This window comes from Tamandua tetradactyla, chromosome 2, assembly GCF_023851605.1.
Source record: "Tamandua tetradactyla isolate mTamTet1 chromosome 2, mTamTet1.pri, whole genome shotgun sequence".
NCBI lineage: Eukaryota > Metazoa > Chordata > Mammalia > Pilosa > Myrmecophagidae > Tamandua > Tamandua tetradactyla.
Window position 1 is genome coordinate 58,348,786 of NC_135328.1, and position 26,096 is coordinate 58,374,881.

Genomic DNA, 26,096 nt, shown 5'->3' on the forward strand with positions numbered 1-26,096 from the left:
TCCCATGAAAAAAGAGGCATGTTACCTTTATTGCAAAGATGGCACAGTGTAGGGGTAGAGAGTGCAGACCTGGGAGCCAGGCTGACTGGGTTAGACACCTGAATCTCTTACTAGCTGTGTGACCTTGGGCAAGTCAGGCAAACTCTGTGCATCAGTTTCCCCATCAGTAAAACAGGAATCATAGTAGCTATCTTACAGGATTACTGTAAGAAATAAATGAGTTCATGTATATGTGAGAGAATCACTCAGAGAGCACCTGGTTCATAGTTTGCTCTTTATAAACTATATAAGTGCTATCCATTTTACAAATGAGAAAATTGAGACTGAGCGTGACTAAGGAAATTTCTCAAGGTAAAGCAAGAAAGAAAGCCGAGGCAGTCAGACTCTATACTCAACCACTGTGCTCAGTGACCTTCCTTTCCATATTGGGCCACAGCCAGCTTTCCCTGTGACTCCCCAACAGAGTCCCATAAGGTTTATATTGGGAATTCTTTTCTTTTCTTTTCTTTTTTACATGGGCAGTCACCGGAAATCGAACCCGGGTCCTCTGGCATGGCAGACGAGCATTCTTGCCTGCTGAGCCACTGTGGCCCGTCCTATTGGGAACTTTACAATTGGGGATTAATTGGAATAAAACTCGTGAGTAAGCCTACCCCAGTGCCTGACATGGAGTCAGGGTGTGAAAGATTGGAAATGACACAGAAAACCATCTACCGCTCCTCTTTGTTGCCTGCCATGAGTGGCAGTGCAGAGCCCTTTCTTTTTGTGAACAGCCCAATAGGGGTAAATGCAACTGTAAGCCACAGCCTCTGGTTCTGGGGATATTAGCTGGAGAAAACCAAAGGTATGGAGACCACAAAGGAGCTCACTGGTAATAGGATTCTTGGAAGCAGAATTAGTTGGAGACTGTGTGACCTGCCCTCCTAGTGCACACTGCCGTCCTGGCCGCCTGGGAGCTGGGACTGGAATGGAATGAGTGCCAGCTTGATCCTTTCCTGAGCCCACATGAGGCCCCAAGGAGGCTGGCAGCTCAGAGAACTGCCTGTCCGTGGCTACAAGGAGAATGTACCTGTCCTGTAGCCTCCTCCAGGCAGCTTCACACATTACTAGATTGATTATGTAAGTTCCAGAGCTGTGGGTGTGGTTAATCTTTAGAGTAGAAAAATACATTCTCAGCTCAATTACCCTGTGTGTATATTCACCATGAGACCAGTGTGAGCTTCAGGGGTTCTTGGAGATCATTGAGTTAAGAGCTCTTTTTTTAAAATTTGAGGGAGACTGAGGCTCAGAGAGGGGGCAACTTGCCTAGAGTCCCACAGCAATTCAGTAGCAGACTGAGACTCAGCTCAGTAGCAGCTCCTGGCTGGCCCTCTGGTCCTGGATCTCCCACAAGCAGCTATTGAGTGCTTTCCGTGTGCTAGACATTGTGCAGTTACAAGCTCATCATCTGGCAGATGAATATTGGTGTGTTTACTCCAGGAAGGGCTTTTGGCACCCACACTGTGTTTTGGTCTCTGACAGTCTGTCTTTGGCCCCCATTCTCTCTTCCCTACTTTAAAATGCTCACCCCTTCCAGCTGCCAACCTGAATAATTGCCCCTCCCAGTTCTCAACCCTCCTGCTTTGCTCGCTTTCTCCTTTGCTTCCTTTCCACCTTCTGTCCGCCAATAGAGGCTTAGCTGGAGCCCAGACGCCTAGGTTCAAGTCTCAGCTCTGTTTGCTATTAGCTGGGTGACCTTAGGCAAGTTACTTAGCTTCTTCCTTCCTTGATTTCCTCTTTTATAAAGTGGGCGCAATAATTATTCGAACCCCGTAGGGGTGTTGTGATAATCTAAAGGGTTAATGAATGTAAAGCACATATAAGAGCGCCTGGCACAAAGTGCTATATTGTCATTATTCGTCTTATCATCTCTAGTTTGGTACCCCCCGGTGTGATACGCCTTTGCACGGGGGGATGGGTGGGGCAAAGGGGACCTTCAGGAAAGTTAGAGACCGCAGGGATTGGCAGCGCCTCAGAACAGGTTCACAGAGGAGAGGCTTCTAAGAGTGAAACTTGGAGACTGGGTAGAAGGTTTAGTTGGTAGGAGTGGTTGAAGGGCAATCTGAAGGGGGAGCAGCTTGAGCCAAGGCATGGAAATGGGAAAGTGTGAGGCAGGTTTGGGGACTGTCATGGGAAAGCACTAGGTGATGAGGCTGGGAAGGTCGGAATGGGGGTGGGGGGTGGGGAACAGATTGAGGACGCCAAACTGAAAAATCTGTGCTTAATCGACTAGGCAATGGGGAGCTACTGAATCTAAAAACCAGACTTTTTCATGGGTTCTAATAGATAAGCTGATTTTCTTGAATTTCCCAGGTCCACAGTATATCTGAATAATGATAATTTTTGTTTTCGCCGTATGGACATCCTTCATGTCCTTATCTTGTTTTATTGCACTGGGTAGGGCTTTCAGGACAATTTTCAATGTTAGATTAATAACAGGTGTCCTCGTGTGTTTTGACTGTAATAGGAATTAAATATTTTGAAACTTTAAACATAATAGTAATTAACATTTTCAAGTATTTCACCAGTCAAATATGATGGTGATGGTAGATTTTAGATCAATATCAGGTCAAAGAAGTGTCTTTCTATTCCTGTTTAATAAGAATTATTGTAAGGAATTAAGTCCAAATTTTAGCAAAGGGATTTCAGCATTTTTTATATGGTTTTGTTCCTTTGATATATTAATATAATATTTCAACCTATGCAACCTATGCTTTAATATTCAACCTTCATTGCCTAACTGGAATAAACTACTTTCTCGTGACGTATTGTTCTCTCATGAGATTGTTTGGTTGGTGTGGCAATAGTTATTTAGGAATATAGTTTTTTTCGCATCTGCATTGATAAATTGTGGGATTAACCTTTAATTTTCATTTTTTGTGCTGTTTGTTAAATTTTTATATCAGGAATATGCTCACTTGGCAAAATTAATTGGGATGATTTATTTTTTTATGTCCCGAAACAGGTTAAATACAGAGTTATTATGAGTCCCTTGAAGATTCAAAATAACTTTCCAAAAACAGAACCATAACAAAAAACTTGTCGAAATAGACAGGAGGACTAGGTGGACTAAGTGCTTATTTTTTAAAAGAACAACTTTTTCCATTTCTTCCAGAGTTATCCAGTGTTCTTGAGTTAATTTTGGTAATTCACACTTTCCTAGAAAATGGCCCCTTTTGTTGATATTTCCACATTTATTATTGTGGTTGAGTGCTCATGCATTTGCTTATTTTTTTTTTTTTTTTTTTTAGGGAGGAAGGGAAGGAAAGACAGAGAGAAGGAAGGAAGGATGGGAGGAAGAAAGGGAAACATCTTTAAACATTTTCTTGTTTTATTGTATTTTGTTTGTTTGTTTGTTTTTTTACATGGGCTGGGGCCGGGAATCGAACCGAGGTCCTCCGGCATGGCAGGCAAGCACTTTGCCCGCTGAGCCACCGCGGCCCGCCCCTTATTTTTTTTTTTTAATCATCTTTCCTGTCTCTGGCTTTATCTGTTCCTCGTTCCTTATCTTGATATTTGTATCTTCTCTTTTGAACCTTGCCCTAGGTTTGTCTGTTTTATTGGCCTTTTCAAATAACAATTCTTGGTTGTATTTATTTTTGTGTCCACTTTCCTAATGCATTGTTCTCTGCTTTTTCTTTATCGATTCCTTCCTCCTCCTTTACCTAGGTTCCTTTTATTTCTTTCTTTATCAGACTTTTTGGGTTGAATGCTTTGGTGAGGGCCCTTGCTCTAAGGTTCAAGGTTTTAAAGCATGCACAATGGCGGCAGAAACTGGTGGGGTTCAGACATATCCGAGAGAAAGAGCCCCTGTGCAGGAAGAACCCGAGCCCAGGAGCAGGAAAACCGAGTCCATTCCCAACCTTGCCTCATTTGAGGCAAGATCCTTCCCCTTTAAGGACCCCTTTGTCCACCCCAGGTAGGTGGGATGTAAGCCTGGGTAAGGCCTGGTGTGTGTGAGCTCCCGCACCAGGAAAGCACCTGCCATCTTTTAGGAGGTAGATTTGGCCTCCCTCTGGTATGGTCTGGGCCCCCACCCCAGCACTCACACCCCTGATAACCGCAGAGTTGAATTTCCTTCCGCAAGAGTGAGCCAGAAAGTAGTGGTGACAGCGTGGCCTGGGCACGAGGCTCCGCCTTGTTGTCCCAGCTGAGACATACGTGGAGCCTCTGCTCTGTGGTCAGAAGTCCAGCTGTCTCCATGCGCACGGCTGCGGGGCGGAGTGGGTAAATGCGTGGGCCTGGGCGTTGGATGGCTTGGGTTCACATCAAGGCCCTTACTGTGGAACCTTGGACGAGTTACCTGACCTTTCCATGCCCCATTTTTCTGTCAAATGGGAATAGTGTCAGTACCTTACCTCACAGAGCTGTTGAAGGTTAAATAAGTTAATGATTTTAAATCTGCAGAGCAGAGCCTAGTGTTTCATATAATCTCTAGGCCGGTATTTGTGGTGGTGGCTGTCGTCATCAGGGCGTGAGGCTGGGGCTGCTCCCTGGATGCAGGGATCCCGAGCCCGTCACGACGCCCCGCCTTCGGCTGTCTTCTCCACCTGGTTGTGGACATTTCGATCTTGCACTGGGTAGTTTGATACTTGCTTCCACTGCGCGTCCTCAGGCGTCTTTTCAGCACTCCTCCTGTGTCGCTGTATCTCTCTAACAACTGTGGGAAAAGACACTGCCATCATGATGCTGCTTGAGGTGAAGGAGAGTCCCGGGCTCAGTTAGGAAACATGGGCTGAGATACCTGCTCTGTGCCTCTTCCCTGTGAGACCTGGGCCTGTCATTTCACCCCGGGGTCTCAGTTTTTCCATCTGCAAAATGGCAGTGGGCATTGGACAAAGGAGCTCCAAGAGCCTTTCCTGCACTATTTCTTGACTGTGGGTGGAGGGGGATACAGTGGTCTCAGAGAACCACTCCTTCTCAAGCAGGGTGGCTTCTTTCATTCACTTAACAAATACGTGGGCCTGTGCCGCGCTGACCTTGGGGTGTGTAAACCCGATTCTTGGAGCTTGCCCTCTGTGAAGAGAGGAGCTGCTGTGAAGGGTCGTGGGGATTGAGGTGGAGGAGGAGGGGTGGCAGGAGGAGGCTGGGGAGGGGCGGCCCTCCCTCCTTAGCCCACCTTCATCGTGTGGTCAGTTCAGCTGACCTCAGTTTTCTGTTTAATCTCAGCTCTCCTGGGCAGTCAGATTGGTTGCAGTTCTTTTAGGGAATCGAGGACTTGCCTGTAACAAATCCTCATGTGAGGCGACGTGAGTCATGCTGGTCTCAAGCCAGGATGCGGGATCCAAAGCCAGGGCCGTGGTGAACTGAGGGCGTGAGGGAGCCTCCTGCCTGGCAGTGCTCTGCCTGGTGTTCTGTAAGGTTCTGGAGAGGGAGCAGAACCCTGTGAGGTGAGGTGGCCCAGGGCTGGGGGCTGGGCAGTTTCTGAGGACTGTTGGTTCCTTCAGGGGCAGTCACGGGTCATAGGGTATGCGGGCCTCGGATGCCCTGGGGTGTTGGTCAGAGGTAGTCCCTCTCCTGTGGCCACCAACTCAGGGTCACCCACCTGAGGCGAGGGCTCCACAGCCATGCACTGCCTGCACTGCCCCTTTGGGCCCCGGGGAAAGGCTTTGGGGGTGCTTCTGGAGCTCAGCAGGCTCTGCATCACCAGGAGCTGCTCACCACACACCCTTGGCCCTCTTCTGGCTTCCCCTTCCTCCTCCCCTAGTCCCGAGGCCACCTCTTTCCGTGCCCATTTTCAAGACAGCTGACGGTGGGTGCATCCGTCCTCTTCAGGTACAGCCACCATTTCTCCCCACCAGGGTGGGGTCTAGTTCTCAGGACCCCACAGCTGATCGCAGAACAGTCTGATTTCCTCAGGTTTAGGTTCTAGGTCTTATCCAGGACCCCCTTGTTACGTACACATAAATGGCACTTGGGGTTTGAAAGGGCTATAAGCCACTGCTCTTTCCCTAAGAGACGATATACCTTGGCCGTGTCTCTCTGACAAAGCCCTGCTACCTTGGGTTATCTTTCACAAGGGCTGGACCCAGGCATGCTTGGATGCTCCATTCATTCACACATGTATTCACTGAGAGCCTCCTGTGTGCTGGGCCCTGTGGTTTTCTGGCCCACGTATCGGGTTGGGAGCTGGGAGCCTGTGGAAAGCTGGATACCCCCACTGGACTGTCTGCTCCTTGAGGGCCGTGGGCTTGTGTGTTTTGTTTGCCTCTGTGTCCCTAGGTCCCAGAACAGGACTTGGTATATAGGAGGTCGTTCCTGTGTATTCACTAAGTGAATGAAGAACTCTAGTCCAAAGGTGGAAGAATTCTGCACCAGGCCAGGTCTGCAGCTGTAGGGGTCTGAGGCAGTGTGCCCCCTGCCCAGTGGGGTGGTGTGCAGGAAAAGGCAGAGGCATTTGAGCTCTTTGGAAGGCTGGAGGTGTGGGCCGGGGGCAGGTGGAGCTGAGGACACATGGCACAGAGGGCTCAGCAGAAGCAGAGGTGTGGAGAGGGAGCTGGCTGGAATGAGGGCAGGCCGGAGGCGTGTTAGCATCTGTGTCGCCTCACCCCTAGGATTCTTGCTGGGTGGACCCAGGGTGGTTGGAAGTGTGTGTGCATGTGTGTGAAGGTGTGTGCATGTGAGCACAAATGAGTGACAGGTGGAGCTGAAGGCCCTTTGGTGTTGAGTGTCCAGATGTGACAAATGTGCAGAAACGTCCCAGGAGCTGTGGACATGAGCGGCTGGCCGTGGAGATGCTCACTTCCTGATTTGTTGCTTTGATTCCTCAGGCCGCGACTTGGCGAGCACGACCCTCCCCGGGTACCCTCCGCACGTCCCCCCCGCCGGACAGGGCAGCTACTCAGCGCCAACGCTGACAGGGATGGTGCCTGGTGAGTTTGTATTGTTGGTGTCTCCGCAGCAGGCAGTGGATGGGGTTTCGGTGGGAGTGCTGCCCCCCAAACAGCCCAGGTGACCTCTACGCTTCCGAGAAGCAGACCTGAATAAATCAGGCAGAGGTCTGCTCTGGTGGCCTCTTTCTCTGCAGCTGAGCCTGCGGCAGAGGCTGGGACCAGCCTGTGACACTGGGAGGACATCAGAGGTGTGGGGGGGCCGTGGCTGTCACTCAAATGACCCTCCATGGCCACATAGGGATCCCGGACACAGAGGGGTACAGACCCTGACCAAAGGTCATCCGGCCAGTGTGGAGTGGAGCCCCTTCCCCCCCCCATGTCCCCACTCACTTTGTGTGACGGGGACAGGTGGAGCCCTGAGATGCTCTCCGAGGACTTACTCCTTGAGGTTTAGGATGGCGTGCACAGGACAGACAGGACTTTGGCCCATGGGTTTGTCACTTGACCTAAACTGAACACTGTGATGACATTGAAACCTGATCCCCTTGGGCCATTGATGTGTCCGGGTTCTTTCAAGATATTTGGAAAGGATGGCCCCATGTCTCCTTCCTTTGTAGGGTGGTGTGGGAACAAGACAAAACTTCACCGTGGTGTTGGCCATCCACTCAGGGCACTAGCAAAAATGTGACCCAGAGTATCCCCTTGTGAAAGGTGTTTAAAAAAAATGGGGAAAAGTTAGGATTTTGTTGGCTGTTGTTACTCTTCTTTATGGGTTGGTATCATCTCTTCTGGATCCCTTACAGGGGCACATTTGGGTCCTGGGCCTCTAGGAGCTCACCCCCTCCTACTGACTCTCATGGGGCATCTGAAAACACCGGCTTGGTTCTCTCACTCCCTCCCAACCCTGTCTGCTTTCTCTCCGGAGCCTCACAACAGCTGTGAGAAGTAGGCAGGAGGGATCATTCATCCCACTTTATCGCTGAGGAAACTGAGCCCAGAGAAGGGCTGGGATGTGTGCAAGACATCCAGCAAGGAGGAGCAGAGCCAGGGCTGGCAGCTGGTCAGAGCCACCCTGTCCCGGTCCCCGTTCTTTAGTGGGCTCTGCCCTGGCCTTGCTGGGACAGTGGCCCTCCCCTTGAGCCAGGGAGTCTGCAGGGCCAAGGGGACATGTCCACTAGAAGCTGTGCCCCTCCTTCTAGACCACCCTGGGGCCCTGTCCAACAACTCCAGTCCCCTTCCAGCCTCTTCCCCAGGGCTGCCTGGGGACTGGCTCTTTATGGGGGTGCAGACAGAGCTTGGATGTGAGAGCTGGGGGTGGGCAGAAGAGTGAGCAGACCACAACCAGGGCTGAGCTTTCCATGCAGCCCTGCCCTGGCACGGAACACAGGAAGGCAAGCACTCTAAATTTGATCCTGGCCTTCCAGGTTGCTATGAAGTTGTATTTAACAAGGTAGGAGGATAGAACATATTTCATTTAACGGTTTGTTAGCTTGATTTATGGCTGTTAAATATGAAGCATATGGGAAATGGCCTCCATTTAGACTCTTGCCCTGGGCCTTGCCAGTACTGGCGGGGGGGGGGGGGGGTGCTGCCAGTTCTCTCCCGCAAAGCCTTTGCCTTTTCTGCTGCTAGGAGTGTCCCAGGCAGATCTTAGGGAAATAGTGCACACAGGGCAGAGGTGGTGGGGTGCTCACCATCCCTTCACCCCAGAGGGCCCCTTATTACTCTCCAGGCTTCGGCAAGTCAGGGCAGCCTTGGGAGAAGGAGCCCACACAATATCCATTAAGGTCTTCTTGCATTTATGCAGCGCCTCAGAGACTGTAAAGTACGGTCCCCAGAGTTCTTTAATCTCACCTGCGAGGTGGGCAAGGATGGCGTGTCATCCCTTCTTTCTGGAAGGTGACACTGCGGCCCAGAGAAGTTAGAACTTGGCAGGCAGTGCATGGCTTTGCAGCTAGGCCCGGGTCTTGCCCTCCTGCTCCCTGCAGCTTCTGCCCCACTGTGCTGCCTGGCTGTGCTCTCTGAATCTATCCACTGGCGCTTCTCCAGGACGGGAGAACAGGAAGGCTGGAGCTGCCCTGGGGCTCTGTCCCCACAGGCATGCCGGCAGGTGAAGCAGAGGCTCCCCAGCTGGCCTCCCAGCTCCCCACTGCAAACCCCAGAGGGGCCGAGTTCAAAGAACCAGCTGAACTTTCCTGAGTTTATCCACCAAAGCCTGCCTTCCATCTCTTGGGAGTCCTCCAGCCCTAATGACCCAAATGGCCGAGGGCCTGACAGAGCCCCCAGTGGGAATGGATGGTGGTTTCTCGCCCATTGCCCATTAACCGTGGCAGTAGGACCCAGCCCCGAGCAAGGGTGCTTGTGGCCTAACCAAGCCTGTGGCAGCAGCCGGGCAGGGGCGTCCACAGGGCCGGCCAGGTGCCACGGGACCTGGGGCTGTCGCTGGCCCAGAGGGTGGGTGAGCACGGGTGTGAGGCGGCAGACAAGCATCCTGGCAGGGGGTCTGCTGCCCTGGGTCCCACGTCTTCCTCCTCCTCTCACCCTCCACTCCTTCCTCCTCAGCAGCCCCTCTTCCCTCTGGTTTTCCTCTTGGTCCTCCTGCCTCCACCTTGCTCCCTTCCCTCCTGCATCCCCAGCACTTGTTCTGGGCCAGGTCTGGCGTCAGGGCTGGGATTCCAAGCTTGGTAGCCCTGGTCCTTAGTTCCTGTTCCCTAATGTCTAGACTATTTGTACATCTTTTGGACATTATTTCCAAATCTCTGTTTTTTAGGGTGACTTTGCTGGCTCTGTCCCCAGGCTTGACCCACAGAACAGAGAGACCCCTCCTGTGTACCAAGCAGGAGCCCTCAGCCTCCTCTCCCAGCCTTGCCTCCTCCCTGAGAGTTTGCTGATTCCCAACAAACTTCATGCTCCTACCCTTCAGTGTCCTTCCCCACTCCATGCCTTTGTCTCGGAACACTGCCTGCCTGGGCCTACTGACATCCAGCTTCCCCCTTCAGGGCAGGTATCCCCTACCCTGGGAAGCCCTGTGGCCCTTCTCTGGGGGATCATGCTTTGCTTCTGGCTCCGTAGAACCTGGTGGCCGAGGGTGCCTGGGTCCCAGTTAGCGATGCCTGCATCCGGCCCCCCCCACGGGGAGGCGAGCTCACTGAGTCCGGGCCCATTGCCTCATTAGTCCTTTGCCCCTTCACAGCCCCCAGCCCATAGGGGGTACTTTTTGTGAGCAATGGCTAAGGGATGGGGAGAGAGCGGCATGAGGGAGAGATGGAAAGAGGGGAAATTATGTTAATTTTTGTGTTTGTTTCCTGTGGCTGCTGTAATAAAGTCCCAGAAATTGGGTGGCTTAAACCAACAGAAATATATTCTCAGTTCTTGAGCCCTGAAGTCTAAAATCAGGATCACTGGGTTGAAATCAAGGTGTCGGCAGAGCCACACGCCCCCGGAGGCTCTGGGAAGAATCCATTGCTTTCCTCTTCCAGCTTCCAGTGGCTGCAGCGGTCCTTGGTTTGCGGCTGCTTCACCCCACCCTCCAGGGCCAGCACCTCCAAATCTCTCTGCTCCATCTTCACAAGGCCTTCTCCTCTCTGTGGGTGTCCAGTCTCTCCCTGCTTCTCTTTTATAAGTTTACATGTGGGTGCATTTAAAACCCACCTGGATGATCTTGGAGAATTTCCCCATTTTAATCACATCGACAACGACCCTCCCCTTTTTATTTTCCCCGTATCAAATAACATTCCTGGGTTCCCAGGATTAGGGCCCAGCTATCTTTTGGAGGGCTGTTTTTCAGCCTGCCGCATCCTGTTTGAGGATTTCAGATTTCTGATCTATAACCTCCTGGGCTTCTGAATCTGGGAGGCATTCACCTCTCGATCGGGTGGTAGTGAGGGCAACAGCATTTCAGAGCCCCCGGGGGTGGGTTGGCAGGGTGTAGGTTGGTGCAGCAGGCTGGGCAAGGCTTTGGGGGATCTGTTCATCCCACTTTGTCTCCCTGAGGATCCTTTTTCAGTGTAAGAACAGTCTTTTCCCATCGCCTCTGGTTGGCTGGCAGTACGGTCCAAAGGGAAACTGGAAATCTTCTGGGTTGTTTTCCCACCACAGGCTTTGGGAAACCTTTGGATGTCACCTCTTCCATCTGTAAGGGAAGGCGTTTGCTTTTGGGAAATAGAGGAGGGACTGCCTCCAGGGAACACTTATTCGGGCAGTTGAACTTCTCCGCCTGAAATAAAAGACGTTGCATTTCTGTACTTAATGTCAGCTTCTTGGCTTGGACGCATGTTTATTTTCAGCCCTGATTTTGCCATCAAGGCATTGGCTACCCCTTTGGCTCCACAGCATCCCCACGCCTGCCCAGTGCTGCTGCTGATTCTTCTCTAGTGTTTATAATTCTGTTTCTGCAGCTCTGCAAACTCTATATAACCCTTTGCTGATCAGTTATGTTGAATAAAACAAATGAAGCATATTGCATCAACTTAGAATAAAGACAGCTTTCAGATTTCATTTTCATCAAGCGCCAGCAAATGCCAAAAGTTTTGCGCCAAAGATTCCATAGCATGTCTATGTGGGTGGAACTAGTTGATTCCTGCCGAAAGATGTGTATGCAACCCGACCGATATTGCCATGACATCTGGGCTGGAGGATAAAGGAAGGAGAGTGCACTGCCTTTTGGCTTGAGTGAGTTGAAAAAACAAAGTAAACATCTTTGAGCTGAACAGGTGAAGGAATATCCTCCTCCCACGGCTGCCCCACGTGCCCTGTCCAGGCCCTGTCCTGCTTGACACACCCGCGGTTCTGTCTCACCTGCCCCATCTACGACCTTGTCCTGTGTGTTCATCTCAGGGCTCTGTCTCACAGGCCTTTTATTTGACTCCTGTCTCTGGGACTTCAGGTCAAAATGCCAGGAACATCTAAACCAGGACCCCATCATTCTCCCTCAAAAGCATCCTGTTCTTTTCATTCATTCTAAACACACTGGAAGTAATTCAGTTATTGGCTGACTCATTCTTTTTTTTTTTTTTTTTTATTAACGGAAAGAAAAAAAAGAAATTAACACAACATTTAGAAATCATACCATTCTACATATGCACTCAGTAATTCTTAACATCATCACATAGATGCATGATCATTGTTTCTTAGTACATTTGCATCAGTTTAGAGGAACTAGCCACACAACAAAAAAAGATATAAAATGTTAATATAAAGAAAAGAAATAAAAGTAGTAGTAATAGTAAAAAACAACAACAACAAACAAACCAACAAGCAAGCAAAAACAAAAAAAAAACCCTATAGCTCAGATGCAGCTTCATTCAGTATTTTAACATGATTACTTTACAATTAGGTATTATTGTGCTGTCCATTTTTGAGTTTTTGTATCTAGTCCTGTTGCACAATCTGTATCCCTTCAGCTTCAATTACCCATTGTCTTACCCTGTTTCTAACTCCTGCTGAACTCTGTTACCAATGACATATTTCAAGTTTATTCTCGAATGTCCGTTCACAACAGTGGGACCATACAGTATTTGTCCTTTAGTTTTTGGCTGGATTCACTCAGCATAATATTCTCTAGGTCCATCCATGTTATTACATGGTTCACAAGTTTATCTTGTCTTAAAGCTGCATAATATTCCATCGTATGTATATACCACAGTTTGTTTAGCCACTCTTCTGTTGATGGAGATTTTGGCTGTTTCCATCTCTTTGCAATTGTAAATAACGCTGCTATAAACATTGGTGTGCAAATGTCCGTTTGTGTCTTTGCCTGGCTGACTCATTCTTCATCTGCCTTCCCCTCTGGGCTGCGCAGCCCACGAAGGCAGAGGCTGTGTCTGTTTTGTTCACTGCTGTGCTGCTGGTTTTGTTCACTGCTGTGCTGCTGGTTTTTTTCACTGCTGTGCTGCTGGTTCCTGGCAGAGTACCTGGTACAGGGTAGCGCTCGGGAAACTAGTTGAAATGAGAGAGGGGGCTTTGGGCTGGGCTGCCAGTGCGAGAGTCAATCTGTTGTGGCACCCATGGGCCTGGGGTAGAGCGATGAGAGCTGGGGTGCCGAGGCTGACCATCGCTGGGCATGGTGTGGGTGTTGGATTGAGATAGAGAGGCGGTGGGAGGACTGGATAGTCAAGGGCATGGATTCTGGAGCCAGACTGCCCAGTAGTCAACCGTCGTTCTACTTCTCAGTAGCTATGTGACTTGGAACAAGTTACGTCACTTCTCTGTGTCTTAGTTTCTTCCTCATCTATGGAATAGGAATGATGATAAAGACACTCAGTACTGAATGATGTAAAACCTCTTAGAGCTTTGCCTAGCACATATTAAATGCCATCAAAGTGTTATTGCTATTACTGCTATTGTTTATTCGGGAATCTGAGCTTAGGGGGTATGGGTGAGAGGAGTCTTGCAGGCATGCCTGAAGCTGGCCTGGCCTAGCTGCCATAAATCCAGAGCTCTCCAGCAGAGCTCATCCCCACCGAGCCCATGGGTCAATGGGAGAACCAATTAGGGAAGAATCTGATCACAAACAAGTGCGCTGGCTGGCAGGGGTGGGGAGAGACTGAATGCTGAGAGCCTCGAGAAAACGGAGATGCCACCTGGACTCGGCCCGGCCTAAGAAGGCGATCTGGCCAAGCCGGGCCTTCAGAGGCCCACGCTCAGCCACCCGAAGAGCAGAGTGGAGGGCGCTGGGGTGAGGCTGGGAGCTGAGCCCAGTGGTTGCCGCAGGCCACGGCCTGTGTGAATGGGATTGGCAGGCGGGGGAGCTGGCTGGGGAGGAGAAAGGTGCCGCAGAAGGTTAGGATTTAGATTCGTCAGCTTTGGAGGTCAGGCAGATGGACTTCCAGGTGAGGGCCTTTGCGGATAGATGGCAAAAGCAGGTCAGGCCAAGGTCTGGGTCAGAGAGAGAGAGAGAGAGATGTGGATTGCTCCAAGGGAAGTGATGGGCACCCTGGGAAAGAACATGGTTTTACCTCTTCTTGGCTGTCCGACCACGCACGAGCTCCGTGAGCTCTGGTCCTGTCTTGTCTGTTGGTTTTAAGGATCATGTGCTGATGGAGGTGCAGTGTGAGGCACCAGCCGTGGGAGGTAAGGACACTGAGGCTCTAGAAGGAAGGAGGAGAGGGTTTCCCTTGTCTGTCCACAGCAGGCTGGTCCCTGATTTTGAGCCTGCCCACTGGATGGGCGTGCCCTGTGGAAGGCATGCAGACTTAGGGAATGGGATGGGTGGGGAACGGCGGAGGGGGACGGACACCTGGATCCCAGTCTGGCTCGGCCAGGGACTCCCTGTGTGTCACAGACACGCATTTCCTCTGGCCCTTGCCTGGCCTGTGAATCAGAAGTAAAATGTATCTTGCACAGGCAAGGCCAGGACCTGTGAACGAAGAAAGAACGTTCCCCATAATTGGAATGTAAGCCAGACTGCCTGGTTTGTGAATACACAGGCTTGGGAAGGAGGGAGCTTCCTGGGGGCCAGCAGGAGCCTGGTGAGAACTTGGTGGAGAGACCGACCCGCGGCTGTGTGCTCCAGGTGCCTCCGTGCTTGAGGAATGTTTGCTCAGGGAATGAAGGGCCCTTGCTCTTCACTCCTGCCTCTCCCTACTCCTGAATTTCCTCCGGAGCCCCTCGCCAGGAATCCTCGTGGTCCTGTGGCCTGGGTCCTCTCTGAGCACCCCCCACGGACACCCCAGACCTTTGCGCACCTCACCCAGGCTCTGGGTTACTCACCTGTTGCTCGTTTCTGACTCTTTGCTGCCCTCTAGTGGGCCCCCCGTCACTCTGCCACACCACGAATGTAGAACGGACACCATCACCCCCACCCCTCCAGGTAGTGCCAGACATAGCTGGAATGGAGTGACAGGTAGCCATTCATTTGTTCATCCATTCATTCCTCAAACCTTTCCTGAGCAACACTGGGTACTCGTTTTGGGTTAGGTGTGGGGTTACAGACCCCACCTCTGCCCTCAGGAAGCTCAGAGTCTAGTTGGGAAGGCAGGCATAAAAAAAGTCATCCCCATGTGCTCTGTTAAGAGCGAAAACCGAAGAATGTACAAGGTGCTGAGGAAATGCAGGGTAGGGGTCTACTAGGTCTTCTGGGACGATGGGAGGGAGGTGGGGGAAATCAGGGAAGGCTTTCTAGAGGAGGTTATTTGAGCTGGACCTTGAAGGGTGAATTTGCCAGTCTGAGAGGTTGGAGGGATATTCTTAGATGAGGGACCAGCACGTGAGAAGACCCAGAGGGACAGGAGAGCAGGGAGGAGCTGTGGGAGACTGAGGCCTTGGGGGCTGTCAGGAGACGCAGGAAGGGCCTCAGCCAGCACCCAGGCCTCAACCCCTGGAAGCCCCTGGGACAGAAAGTGATGTGGCCAGTAGCCTTGACTGATGGCCGGCTCACCCCAGGCAGATTTGGATGTGATTCTGGGGTCTGGAGTGGTCTGATTGGGACAGTCCATGTGAATAAAGCTCCCAGGAATCCCACATTGAAGTGACGCTGGTATCAGGGAGCAGCTGACACCCTCATGAGGGCTTCAAGAGTTCTTTGCTGCATTTGGGAAGGAGAGAGTGGCAAAAAACAATTCTGGAAAGGATGTTGGCGGCATCAAGGGCCCACTTGACTTTGAGATGTGACCTTGGGACTTCCTGTTCTCTTTGAAAAGAGGAGGCAGAGGTAGTAAGATTGGTCTAGACACTCCCTAAGAGGTTTTGTGGCCCTGTCATTGAGTCACTACCAGCCATGTCTGCTGATCTGCACCTCGGGGCTCCCAGAACCCTGCCGCCTCTGCTCAAAGTGGGCAGAAAATGTTTCCGGCTTCCCTTCGGATTTGGGACTGGGAGATGACAAAACAAACAGCGCTGGGCTGTCGTCTGCAGTTTGATGACATCTAAGGACCTGAGTGGATGGAGCTGAAGGAATTAAGTCTTCCTATGTGCTAATCCCACATACCCATCAGAGAATCCCATAAAACTGCTGTGAGCCAGCAAGGACTTGCCTTCAGAGCTGCCAGGCTGCGATGGGTGCTTACAAACTTTGCAATCTAGACCCTTAGGGCAAGAGAGACACCACAGATCCCTGTGTTACACCCATGATGTGATGATTTATCACATCATCATAAGCAGAGTTTCCATCTGGGGAGCAATGGAAGTGGGGTGGGGCACATCCAACTCAAGCGGGGGCTAGAGAAGTCTTTTCTTACTGATGTCAGATCCTTCTTGCAAGGTTGGGCAAGAAGCATCCTGTGTGGTGAAGAGGGGCCTGTACGAAACCAGGTGCTCACTGCCCGGCCCAGGCTGGTGTCCAGCACTAGGCGAGCTTGGAGTTGCTGTGTTCGCTCCCTTGTTAGTTTCTCCCAGGCTCTGACTGCTCCCTATGGTGACTGGAGGGTCCAGATTCAGCCCAGTCATCAGCACCCGAGAGCCTGTGTTTGGGCTCCTGATTCGATGTCATCTGATGTGCCTTGACTGGTGATGGTGTTCCTTTAAAAGGAAATTAGTGACTGTGTTGTGATGCCTTCTTAGGAGATTAAGAGGTTACAATCAGAATTTACTTTAGAAGAAATGCAAGTGTTTGTAGATGGCCTGAGCTTTAGATGGCGTGGAATGGAGGGAGGTTGGGCCTGGTGGTCTCTAAGGCCTGGCCCTTAGAGGTTGGGGCTCTGGCGTTAGAGAGGAGAGGTACGTGGGAGGTGCATAGCCAGTATGTGGGTGTCCTGAGGAGACTGAGCAGCCTTGGTGGGCCATGAGCCTTCTCCTCCTAAGTCCTGATAGCCAAGTCAGATTGTGACTGGAGGTAGAGAGGACAGGAACCCAGGAGATAAACCCTAAGGACCAGACGAGGCTTTCAACCCAGGTATGCATGGGTCTACCTAGCAAAGTAGCAACAGGGGAGCCATCTCTAGCACTTCATGTCCAGAAGCTCTCCAGTCCAAAGTCTCTCCCAACCCCCTTCCCTGTTCTAGGCTTCCTCGAAAATAGCTGTGCACGACCCATCAACTGCATCCCGGGGCAGCTCTCAGAGGTGAAGGCAGTGTCCACCACATAATTTGTGAGGCCTGGTACAAAATGAAAATGTGGGGCCCCTTGCTCAAAATTATTAAGAATTTCAAGACGGCAACGGCAGAGCATTAAGCCAAAGCAGGGCCCTTCTGAAGGTGGACACTTGTGTGACTGCACAGACTGCTTCCCAAGTCCCCATCCCCTGAAAGCTGGCCTGGGTGGGGTGTGGAATTACACCACAGTCCACGCCATGCACTAGCCCAACCGGCCAGTGCAGCTTGAATAGTTAAAAATAAGACAGGATTCATTTCCCAACCCATGCACCTGAAAAAAAAAAAAGGACAGAAGTGACCCAGGCCTCCCTGTTCTCCTTTCCTGTTCCCAGCAGAAGCCACAGGGGACTAACATTCAACACTGAGTCGGTCCGTAGCTGGTCAGAAGGAGCAGACCTGTTCTGGGTGGTCCTGCATGCACAGATGGGTGGGCAGTAGGAGAACGGCAGATTTTATTCATAGAAATTCAGTGAGGTGCTGGTGGCACTTAGCTGGCACTGCCTTGTGCAGGCTCTGTGCTGAGGGAGGAGGGTGCTCTGGCGTGAATGTGACGCGGTTCCTTCCCCATAAAGTTTCTAGTCCTGAGGATAGATGGATGCACTGATAGCCAGCTAGAATCCAAGCTCCTTGGCTGGGGCTCTCTCTGGCAGCTGCAGGCTGCACCTCCTGTGCCCCGAGAAGAGGAAGGCTAATCTGTGCTTTGAAAGGGGCAGCGTGCGGAGCAGGGTCCAGGGCATGGGTTCTGTAGTTGGACTGCCCACTGTCACGTTCCATGTCCGCACTTCCGCATTGGGAGCCCTTGGTTGGGAGAGTTCCTTAGTCAACCTGGGCCTCCGTTTTTGTATCTAAGTTGCATGGGGTGCTTGTGAGGATTGAATATGTTGACATGGCCAAGTGCTTTATTACAGCACTTGGATCACAGTAAATGCTCTGCCGGTTAGGGGGATTTTGTTAACAGTACTTAACCCAGCCCTGGAATGCCTAACCCTGGTGCATGTTAGGCCATATCAGCAACTTGGAGAAAAATCTGGCACCAATAGCAAGAATTTTTTTGAAAGAGCCTGGGCGATCCATCCTTGTGGAGGGCAAGCCCTGTTCCTGAGGTGTCCCAGCTAAGGTGGGGCCCCCAGTTTAGTCAGGGAGGGCATCGGAGAATGCCATCAGAGCAGCCAGTTTTCTGGTTCTGCTTTTCACGGTCCGGGAGAGGAATGCTGATCTGGAATTCCTAGGTGATTGTTCCCAGCGGAGCCACGATATGGCAACCTGTCTGGCCCCTCCCTGCATCCTGGTCCACTGAGGCTTCCCTGGGGAATGAGTGTGAGACTGTGAAAGTGCAAAGGCCAGGGGGAGGTGCTACACTCAGGGCTGGCAGTGGGGGGTACCAGGTGGCCTTTCGCTGTGTAAGAACTAGTGATGGGTATAATAATGCCCGTCCCAAAGATGCCTACACCTGATCCCTGAAACCTGTGAATATGTTGCCTTATGTGCAAAGGGGACTTTGCAGATGTGATTAAGTTAAGGACTGAGTAGAGAGATTTTCCTGGATTATCTGGGTGAGCCCAGTGTAATCACAGGGGACCTAATAAGAGGGAGCCAGACGTGTCCGTGTCAGAGAAGGACATATGATGGTGGAAGCAGGGCCCAGAGTCACGTGGCACAAGCTAAGGAATGTAAGCAGCCTCTAGAAGCTGGAAAAGGTAAGGAATAGATTGCTGCCTAGAGCCTCCAGAAGGAACCCTGCCCTGAAGATACTTTATCTTAGTCCAATAAGACCCATTTCAGTTTTCTGATCTCTAAAACTGTAAGATACTATATTTGCATCCCTTTAGACCCCTAGGTTGGTGGTAACAAATTACAGCAACAATTGGAAACTAATACAGAACTGAAAGGGAAAACCTTGCCTGCTGTCGGGCTGACTGTCCGGGAGTAATAGCTACTGCTGGGTGAGTACTTACTGCATGCCACGGGTTGCACTAAGTGCTTTGCCTAGGTTATCTTATTTAGTCCTCACAGCAGCCCTGTGAGGTAGGTTCTTTTGTAATCCCCATTCTATAGATGAAAAAACTGAGGTTAGAGCAGCTGGGTAGCTTGCTTCAAATGCAGGCATGCCTGGGATTTTAAGGCATTCTACTGCTTTGCCTCCCAGCACCACTCCTGGCAAAATGTCTGCCTAGGAACCTGGGTGGCAGTTCTCTCTGCCTCCCTGGTGACTGCAGATCTCAGTCTTTATTAGGGACAAACAGGAAAAGGAGTGTAGGGACTGGCTCACTGGGGTTGGGGGAGGCTGCAGTCCTGGGTGGAGCTGTGTCCTGGGTGTCGCTCCATGTAGGAGCCAGCTCCCCACAGTGCCCAGGGCTCAGCCCTGCCCCCTTGCCTGCTGGGCAACAGCAGTGCTGCCCAAGTGAGGCGTAGGGCCAGCTCACTCCTTCTCATTGTCTTACCTTTTACTTTTCATGATACTATTTGGATAGCATCATAAAAGCCTTAGTTCCTACCAGAATTGAGCTTCTGAAGGCAGAGATCGGCATCCCCATTCCCACAGGGCCATGAATCTGGGCAGGCCCTGGGGCCAGATGCCTGAGTTTTTCAAGAATTTACAGTATTTTGAAGCCTGAAAAAATTCCTCTTCCAGGGGACTGAAAAACTGACCTTAATAAATGCTAAATTAAATGTGTACAAATTGTAACATGTTACGTTAACTTCATTAACTGTTAATTCTAGTGCTCATAAAAATTTCATTATATTGGGAAACAATTTTTAGTTTAGATTTTTTTCACTTTGCAAGAATTCCCAAGTCTGTGCCTTGGTTGAAAAGCCATAAAAATATGACTTTCACATTTTTAGAACAAAAAGTGCTCGTGTGTGTGTGGTGCATTTACTGTCTGATGAGCTGTCGGATGCGGTGGGAAGGGGCCAGCATAGGAAGGTGCTGGAGGTCTGGGAGGATTGGGACAGTCCTGGTTTTCAGTTAAACCCTACTGAATGTACATATTGGTTGAGCCTTGAGCTGATCAAGTTCAAGTAGCCAAGCATTCATTCATCGGTCTTTTTGTCCTTCCTTCCCTTCCTCCCTCTTTCCCTCCCTTCCTTTCTTCCAACATTTATTGAACATCTACCACGTGCTGAGCATAAGCCTAGGCGTCCCAGGGTGAAAGCCATGGCCTTCTCCATGATAAGCTTCTAGTGTGCAAGGCAGAAGGACAAGTCAATCAAGGACTGTAGGGGATAGGTGGAGTAACAGGTAAGCCAGGGGCTCTGGGAGCACAGAAAAGGGACATTAACCTAGACTGGAGCTGACAAGCTTGGAGGGCTCTGTAATTTCAGTACAGGAGAGTTGAAGGGGATATGTTTGATGCTGCTTTTAAAAAAATGTATTTTTATTAAGAAATACCCACATATACAGTACAAACATATTATACAATCAGTGGCTCACAGTATCATCACATAGTTGTCTATTCTTCACCATGATCATTTTGAGAACATTTGCATCACTCCAGAAAAGGAAATAAAAAGAAGAAAAAAAAAAAGAACTCATATATCCCATACCTTTTACCCCTCCTTCCCATTGACCCGCAGTATTTCAGTCTACCCGATTTTACTCTTTATCCCCCCTATTATTTATTTATCTTTTTTTTTTTTTTTACTCAACTGTCCATACCCTGGATAAAAGGAGCATCAGACCCAAGGTTTTCGCCACCACACAGTCACATTTAAAAGCTATACAGTTATACAGTCTTCTTCAAGAATCAAGGCTACTGGAACACAGTTCAACAGTTTCAGGTACTTCCCTCCAGCCACTCCAATACACCATACACTAAAAAGGAATATCTGTATAATGCAGAAGAATAACCTCCGTGATAACCTCCTGACTCTGAAATCTCTCAGCCACTGAGACTTTATTTTGTCTCATTTTTTTCTTCCCCCTTTTGGTCAAAAAGACTCTCTCAGTGCCATGATGCCAGGTCCCCACTTATCATCAGAGGTCAGGTCCCACATTGCCAGGGAGATTTACAACTCTGGGAGTCATGTCACTGCCCGTGGGAGTCATGGACAGTGTGTTCATCTGACGAGTTGCTTAGAGAGAGAGGCCACATCTGAGTAACAACAGAAGTTCTCTGGGGGTGACTCTTAGGCATAATTATCAATAGGCTTAGCTTCCCCTTTGCTAATGAATAAGCTTCATAAGGGGTGAGACCCAAGATCAAGGGCTCAACCTATTGAATTGATTGTCCCCACTGCTTGCAAGAATATCAGAAATTCCCCAGGTGGGGAAGTTGAATATTTCCTCCTTTCTCCCCAGCCCCACAAGGGGACTTTGCAAATACTTCTTTATTCTCTGCTACAATTACTCTGGGATATATCAGGGCATCACACTAACCTGTGCAAACCGGCAAGATCTCACGCCCTATTCAAGATTCCATGTAATCATAGTGTTCAAGTAAACTGACTACACAAATTAGATCAGATAATGTGCTACCCAAAATCCAAATTTTGCAACAAACAAACATCTCTCCCTTTGGTCTTGCACAGAGTTTGAAGTTCTCTGTTCATTTTTAAATAATTTTATTCACACATCATACAATCCAACCTAAGTAAGTAGACATGCCTTTGCCACCATAATCTATATGAAGACATTTCCTTTTCTTCCACATAGACTCCAGCCCTCCTCCATGCCCCTCGCTTGCTGACATTTGGTTTGGTATAACACCTGTGTTTATGGCCAGACCACCCTGAATGCGCCTGATCTCATCTGACATTGCTTTTACAGAGCATTTTGCAAAAATTGAGAAAACACCATTGCTACATCAAAGAATGGGAGAGGTTAGCGGTATTGCTAAAGCCTTCCAAGTTGCCACTGGGTGAGGGAGGAGTCTAAGAAGAGACAATTCTCGTGCTTGTTTGTGATGGAGAAGCATATGTTAGCCAGGGGGAGGTAGAGTGAGGACAGAGAAAATGAACATTTCAGGAGGTGGGGGTGGGGGTGATGGAGAACGGGGTGTACTCTGAGACGTGCTTTGCTCCTGGACAGACTGAAGTCTTTCCAAAACCGGCTTTACTCTATTGGGATTGTCTGAGCTCCGTTTGACCTGCTGGAGTCTGCAGCCCCCTGACTCCAAGCTTCATCAGCTGTCAGCCCTCAGCTGGACTGAGTGCTGCCTCTGACCCTGTGGGTCACCCTGTTCAGGACACTTTTCCCTCAAGAACCTCTGCTGGTGCCTGAAGCCCTGTGGGCCAGAGAGAGCCAGTGGGGCTGGGCTCCTGCTGTCCAAAAGAAGAGCACATTCAAGTGAGGCCTCATCACCCATTCCATAAGCTGATTCCACCCGCCAGCCCATGCCCTCAGTGTGCATGGTGTATACTGCTCTACAGCCTACCAAGTGAACACACGTCTTCTTTTCCCAGTTGCTCCTGGAGAGCACCTTGTGAGGATGGAATGTTTACCCACTTCGGAGTCTTGCTACCTTGAGTTCAGAGAGGTGATGTGCCTTGCCCAGGGGCACACAGCTAGTAGGGATGCAGCTGGGCCAGGAACTGGCATCTCCAGTGTGGAGAGTGAGAGCAAATGGAGATGGTTTGGTGGGCCCCGGGCCCAGGGGCAGGTCTTGGCTTCTCTGTGCTTCCTTGGGCTGTGGATGGCCTTTCTGGCCCAGAGTTCTAGTTCTATTATGGCCCAGGAAAAGCCCTTCCGAGCTGGGACACCAGGGAACTCACAATCATCCATGTTCAACCCTGGGCCCAAGTCAAGTGCTCCCTCCTGCAGGAAGCCTGTGCCCCCCCCCAGGGACCCCAGCTCTCCCTCCAGGGCACCCCCAGGGCTTTGCCCAGCCTATGGCCGGCCTCCTCAGAGCTGGAGTAAACCAGTGCTCCCATCTCCTGGTTGCTTTTGAGAATTCTCGGAATCCTCAGCTTGCTGAGGCCCTGTATACAGTAGATGCTCAATGAATATCGATGGAATTTATTTGAACATTACACATACCCCTCCCTGTTTCGTCTGGTCCAGAGTCAAGGGTTTAAGGTCCAACTGTGTAATTAAACAGGCCTGGAGCTCTATATAAACGCCCTCACTCATTCTTCCATATTTGCTCTGGCTCCTGGCTGGAAGATGCTGAGACAATGGCCCTTGTTACCCTCTGTTTGAGTTATTTATTTTTTTCACTTTTCCCTCCTTCCCCTCTCGGGGGACTCGCCTCTCGCCCTCATCCCTCATGTTTTCCCTTTCACTTGACTGTCACTCTCATTGTCCTCCCGGGGCTGGGAACGCAGGGTGACAGGCAAGGGGAGCCCAATCGGGCCGGGGAGGCTGGAAATATAGTCATTAATGGGACCCGCGAAGCCCAGATGTCCTCCCTGAATGCCGGTAATTTGTTTTTAATGAAAAACCACGCGGTGACCCTGAACAAATGAATTTTCTTTATAAGGAGTCTATGTGCGACGGCACAAATAAAGGAGCCGAAACAGGGCGACTTAAATCCAGGGTGAAAGAAAGAGAGAAAGAAAGAGGGAAGGAGTGGAGAGTAGAACAAGAGAAAAGGGAGGGAAGAAAATGTTTAAATGACAAATGTGTTATCATGTCCTTTTGTCTAAAGAGCCACCCCACGTCAAAATTGCCTTGAGCATTGTCCTGCCAGAGCAGGATGCGTGACAGTTGTGGACATTTTGAGGTCTTGCTCATGACAACCCTAGATGAGACACCCTCTGGACGGAGCTTTACGATCTACAAGCCCTCTTCATGCCGTCTCCGCGGAGCCTCGTGGTGTCCTCAGAGGGTCTGGTCCTTGTCCCCATTTTACAGAGATGAAAACTGAGGTTGAGGAAGAGTGATTTGTTCAAGGTCACGTGGCTACTGGGGGTGGAATCGAAATGACCAAGGAAGGACTTTGCTAACTGGGGTTTGACTCTTAGAAACGCTGTCCAAGTCTAGAAATTGCTTTCTCTCTGCCAATGTCGGGGGTATGGCCCAGAGCAGATCTGTGACGTCCTGTGATGAGGAATTTGGGATTGAAGCAAGTTCCCACTGCCCCCAGTATGTGGCGTGGCGGCTTAGTGAATGGACAGCCTTTCTGAGGGCCCTTGGGATAGGGGGTTACTGGAAAAAGATGGGCACCCTTGGAATGAGCCAGAGAAGCTTGGAAATGTGGGTGCAAGGGAAATTGGAATCTGCCTCTTGGGAAACAGGCTGGCCATGTCCACCCTCACCATCCAGGGGTGGGGTGGGGGCTTTTTAGAGCAGATAATTGGGGTCATCAGCAATGACATTGACTCCACAGAGATCCTAGCTGACAGCCCTGTCCTTGGCTTTGGGTGGGGGGAGCAGCCCCCCAGGAGAAGCATTGAAGGCGGATAGCAGAGCTCTAGATTGGGGTGTGACTGTGGTGTGGGGAGAGGCATGTTCCAACCCATACCTCACAGGGGCTGGCGCTGGCCTTTGTACATCCTGTAGCTACTTCTCCCTCCAGCACGGACGGGCTGAATGCCACCTTAGGAGTCAGCCAGTGAGTGTGCAAATGAGGACAAGGGAAGGACTCCTTCAAGGTCATCTGAGGGGTTAGTGAAAGAGCCAAGCTGGCCTTCTTTCTGCAGCAACAGCCTGTCTGTTGCCCTGCTGGGCTAGTGAGAAATATGTCCCCCTCCCCCACTTAATTCTTCACTGAAGCAATGAAAAGGAAGCATTTTTAAATAGCTTTATTGGGATATAATTCACACACCATACGATTCACCTCTCTAAAGTGTACAATTCATTGGCATTAGTATATATACCAAGTTGTGCAGCCATCATCACAGTCAATTGGAGAACATTTTCGTCACCTCTAGAAGAAACCCCAAAACTCTTCAGCTACCACCCTTCTATGTCCTCCCCCCCTCCCCATTTCACCAAACCCTGAGCAACTACTTTTTATCTATAGATTTCACTTTCTTGGATTTTTATGAGTGGAGTCATATTGTGGGTGGTCTTTTGTGGCTGGCTAAAAGAAAGCACTTGGGTCTCCTGTGCTCATGCAAACCTGGTGTCCCTGGGATGGTCCCTGGTCCTCTGGTTTTTGCAACATATCATTTCATGCCCTCGGTCTCACCCCAGCCTTTGTGGTGTTCTTCCCTCCCCCTGCCCTTCCCACAGGCCCTGGGAACTGCCTGGCTAGGAAAGCATGTCCTTGCCACGGGGCCAGGCCTCCCCACCGCCGTGGGTACTGCTCTCCCTAGACGCTCAGACCCCTCTCACTCCCATTTCCACTCTTCACCCAGAGTCAGGAGGCTAGACAAAAAAAGAAATGATTACTTTCTTTTCCTGCTTTCAGTTTCCCTCTGGAAGTTGTGACCGAATTAGAAAATAAAAAAAGATAGAAAATCTGACCATGACCCCAGCTGAGGTGGTAACGTCTCGGCTTCCCTTTAGGCCTTTGCCTCCCAGCACCACTGTGGGTCTGATCCAGCCCAGGCTTCCTCAGCCCCCTGCAGCGGGCCTTCCTCACTGCTGGTTTCCCCCGTAATTGATGATTTATTCCCCACTGACTTCCAAAATGGATTTGAGGCAGCTTCTTGACCTTTCAATGACATCAGCCCAAACCTGAAATCCCTGCCATAAAATATGAGGATAGCCGGTTGGTGCACACACAGAGGCCGAGGAGTGAAATGCCTGCCTGCCCCCACCGGCCCACAGTGGGCTTAGTTTTTTAACAGTGTGGCATCTTTGAGCCCCTCCTTTGTGCCCAGCTCTGCACCTGAAGCCATCCACAATTTGCTGCTGGGAGCAGGGAGCTCACGTTCTCGGAAAGAGTTCCTGTCTGGATTCATTCCAGAACATGCTTCCAAAACATACTTTTAGTGAAAAAGATCATAGGAAAATTTAGGACAAATTGAGATTTAGAGAGTGGACGATTCTAAATACTGTAAAGGATTGCCACATGGCAAATGGACCCCTGAGGTGGAGTCTCGGATTAATTATAGCGCCAGTGTGACCTGTAAGGTCTCTCTTGATTGTCATCTTTTTGGGATAAGTTCTGGCCTGTCTTCCTTCCTTCCTTCCTTCCTTCCTTCCTTCCTTCCTTCCTTCCTCCCTCCCTCCCTCCCTCCCTCCCTCCCTCCCTCCTTCCTTCTGTCCGCCCTTCCTTCCGTCCTTCCTTCCTTCTCTTACTCCTGCTCAGACTGGAAAGAAACCAGCTTGGATGTGGCGATTCTGCTTGATTGTCTGGTCCAGTGA

General features: G+C 50.4%; 1 protein-coding gene across 3 annotated transcripts in view; it reads left to right on the top strand.

Moving 5' to 3' along the window:
• Positions 1 to 26,096, top strand: part of PAX5 (paired box 5) — a 201,535-nt gene that overhangs the window by 142,597 nt on the left and 32,842 nt on the right. For all 3 annotated transcript variants that reach the window (XM_077147686.1, XM_077147688.1, XM_077147687.1), the window contains one exon: positions 6,810 to 6,911. In XM_077147686.1, the coding sequence (XP_077003801.1) occupies positions 6,810 to 6,911 (102 nt within the window). The remainder of the gene's footprint in view (positions 1 to 6,809; positions 6,912 to 26,096) is intronic.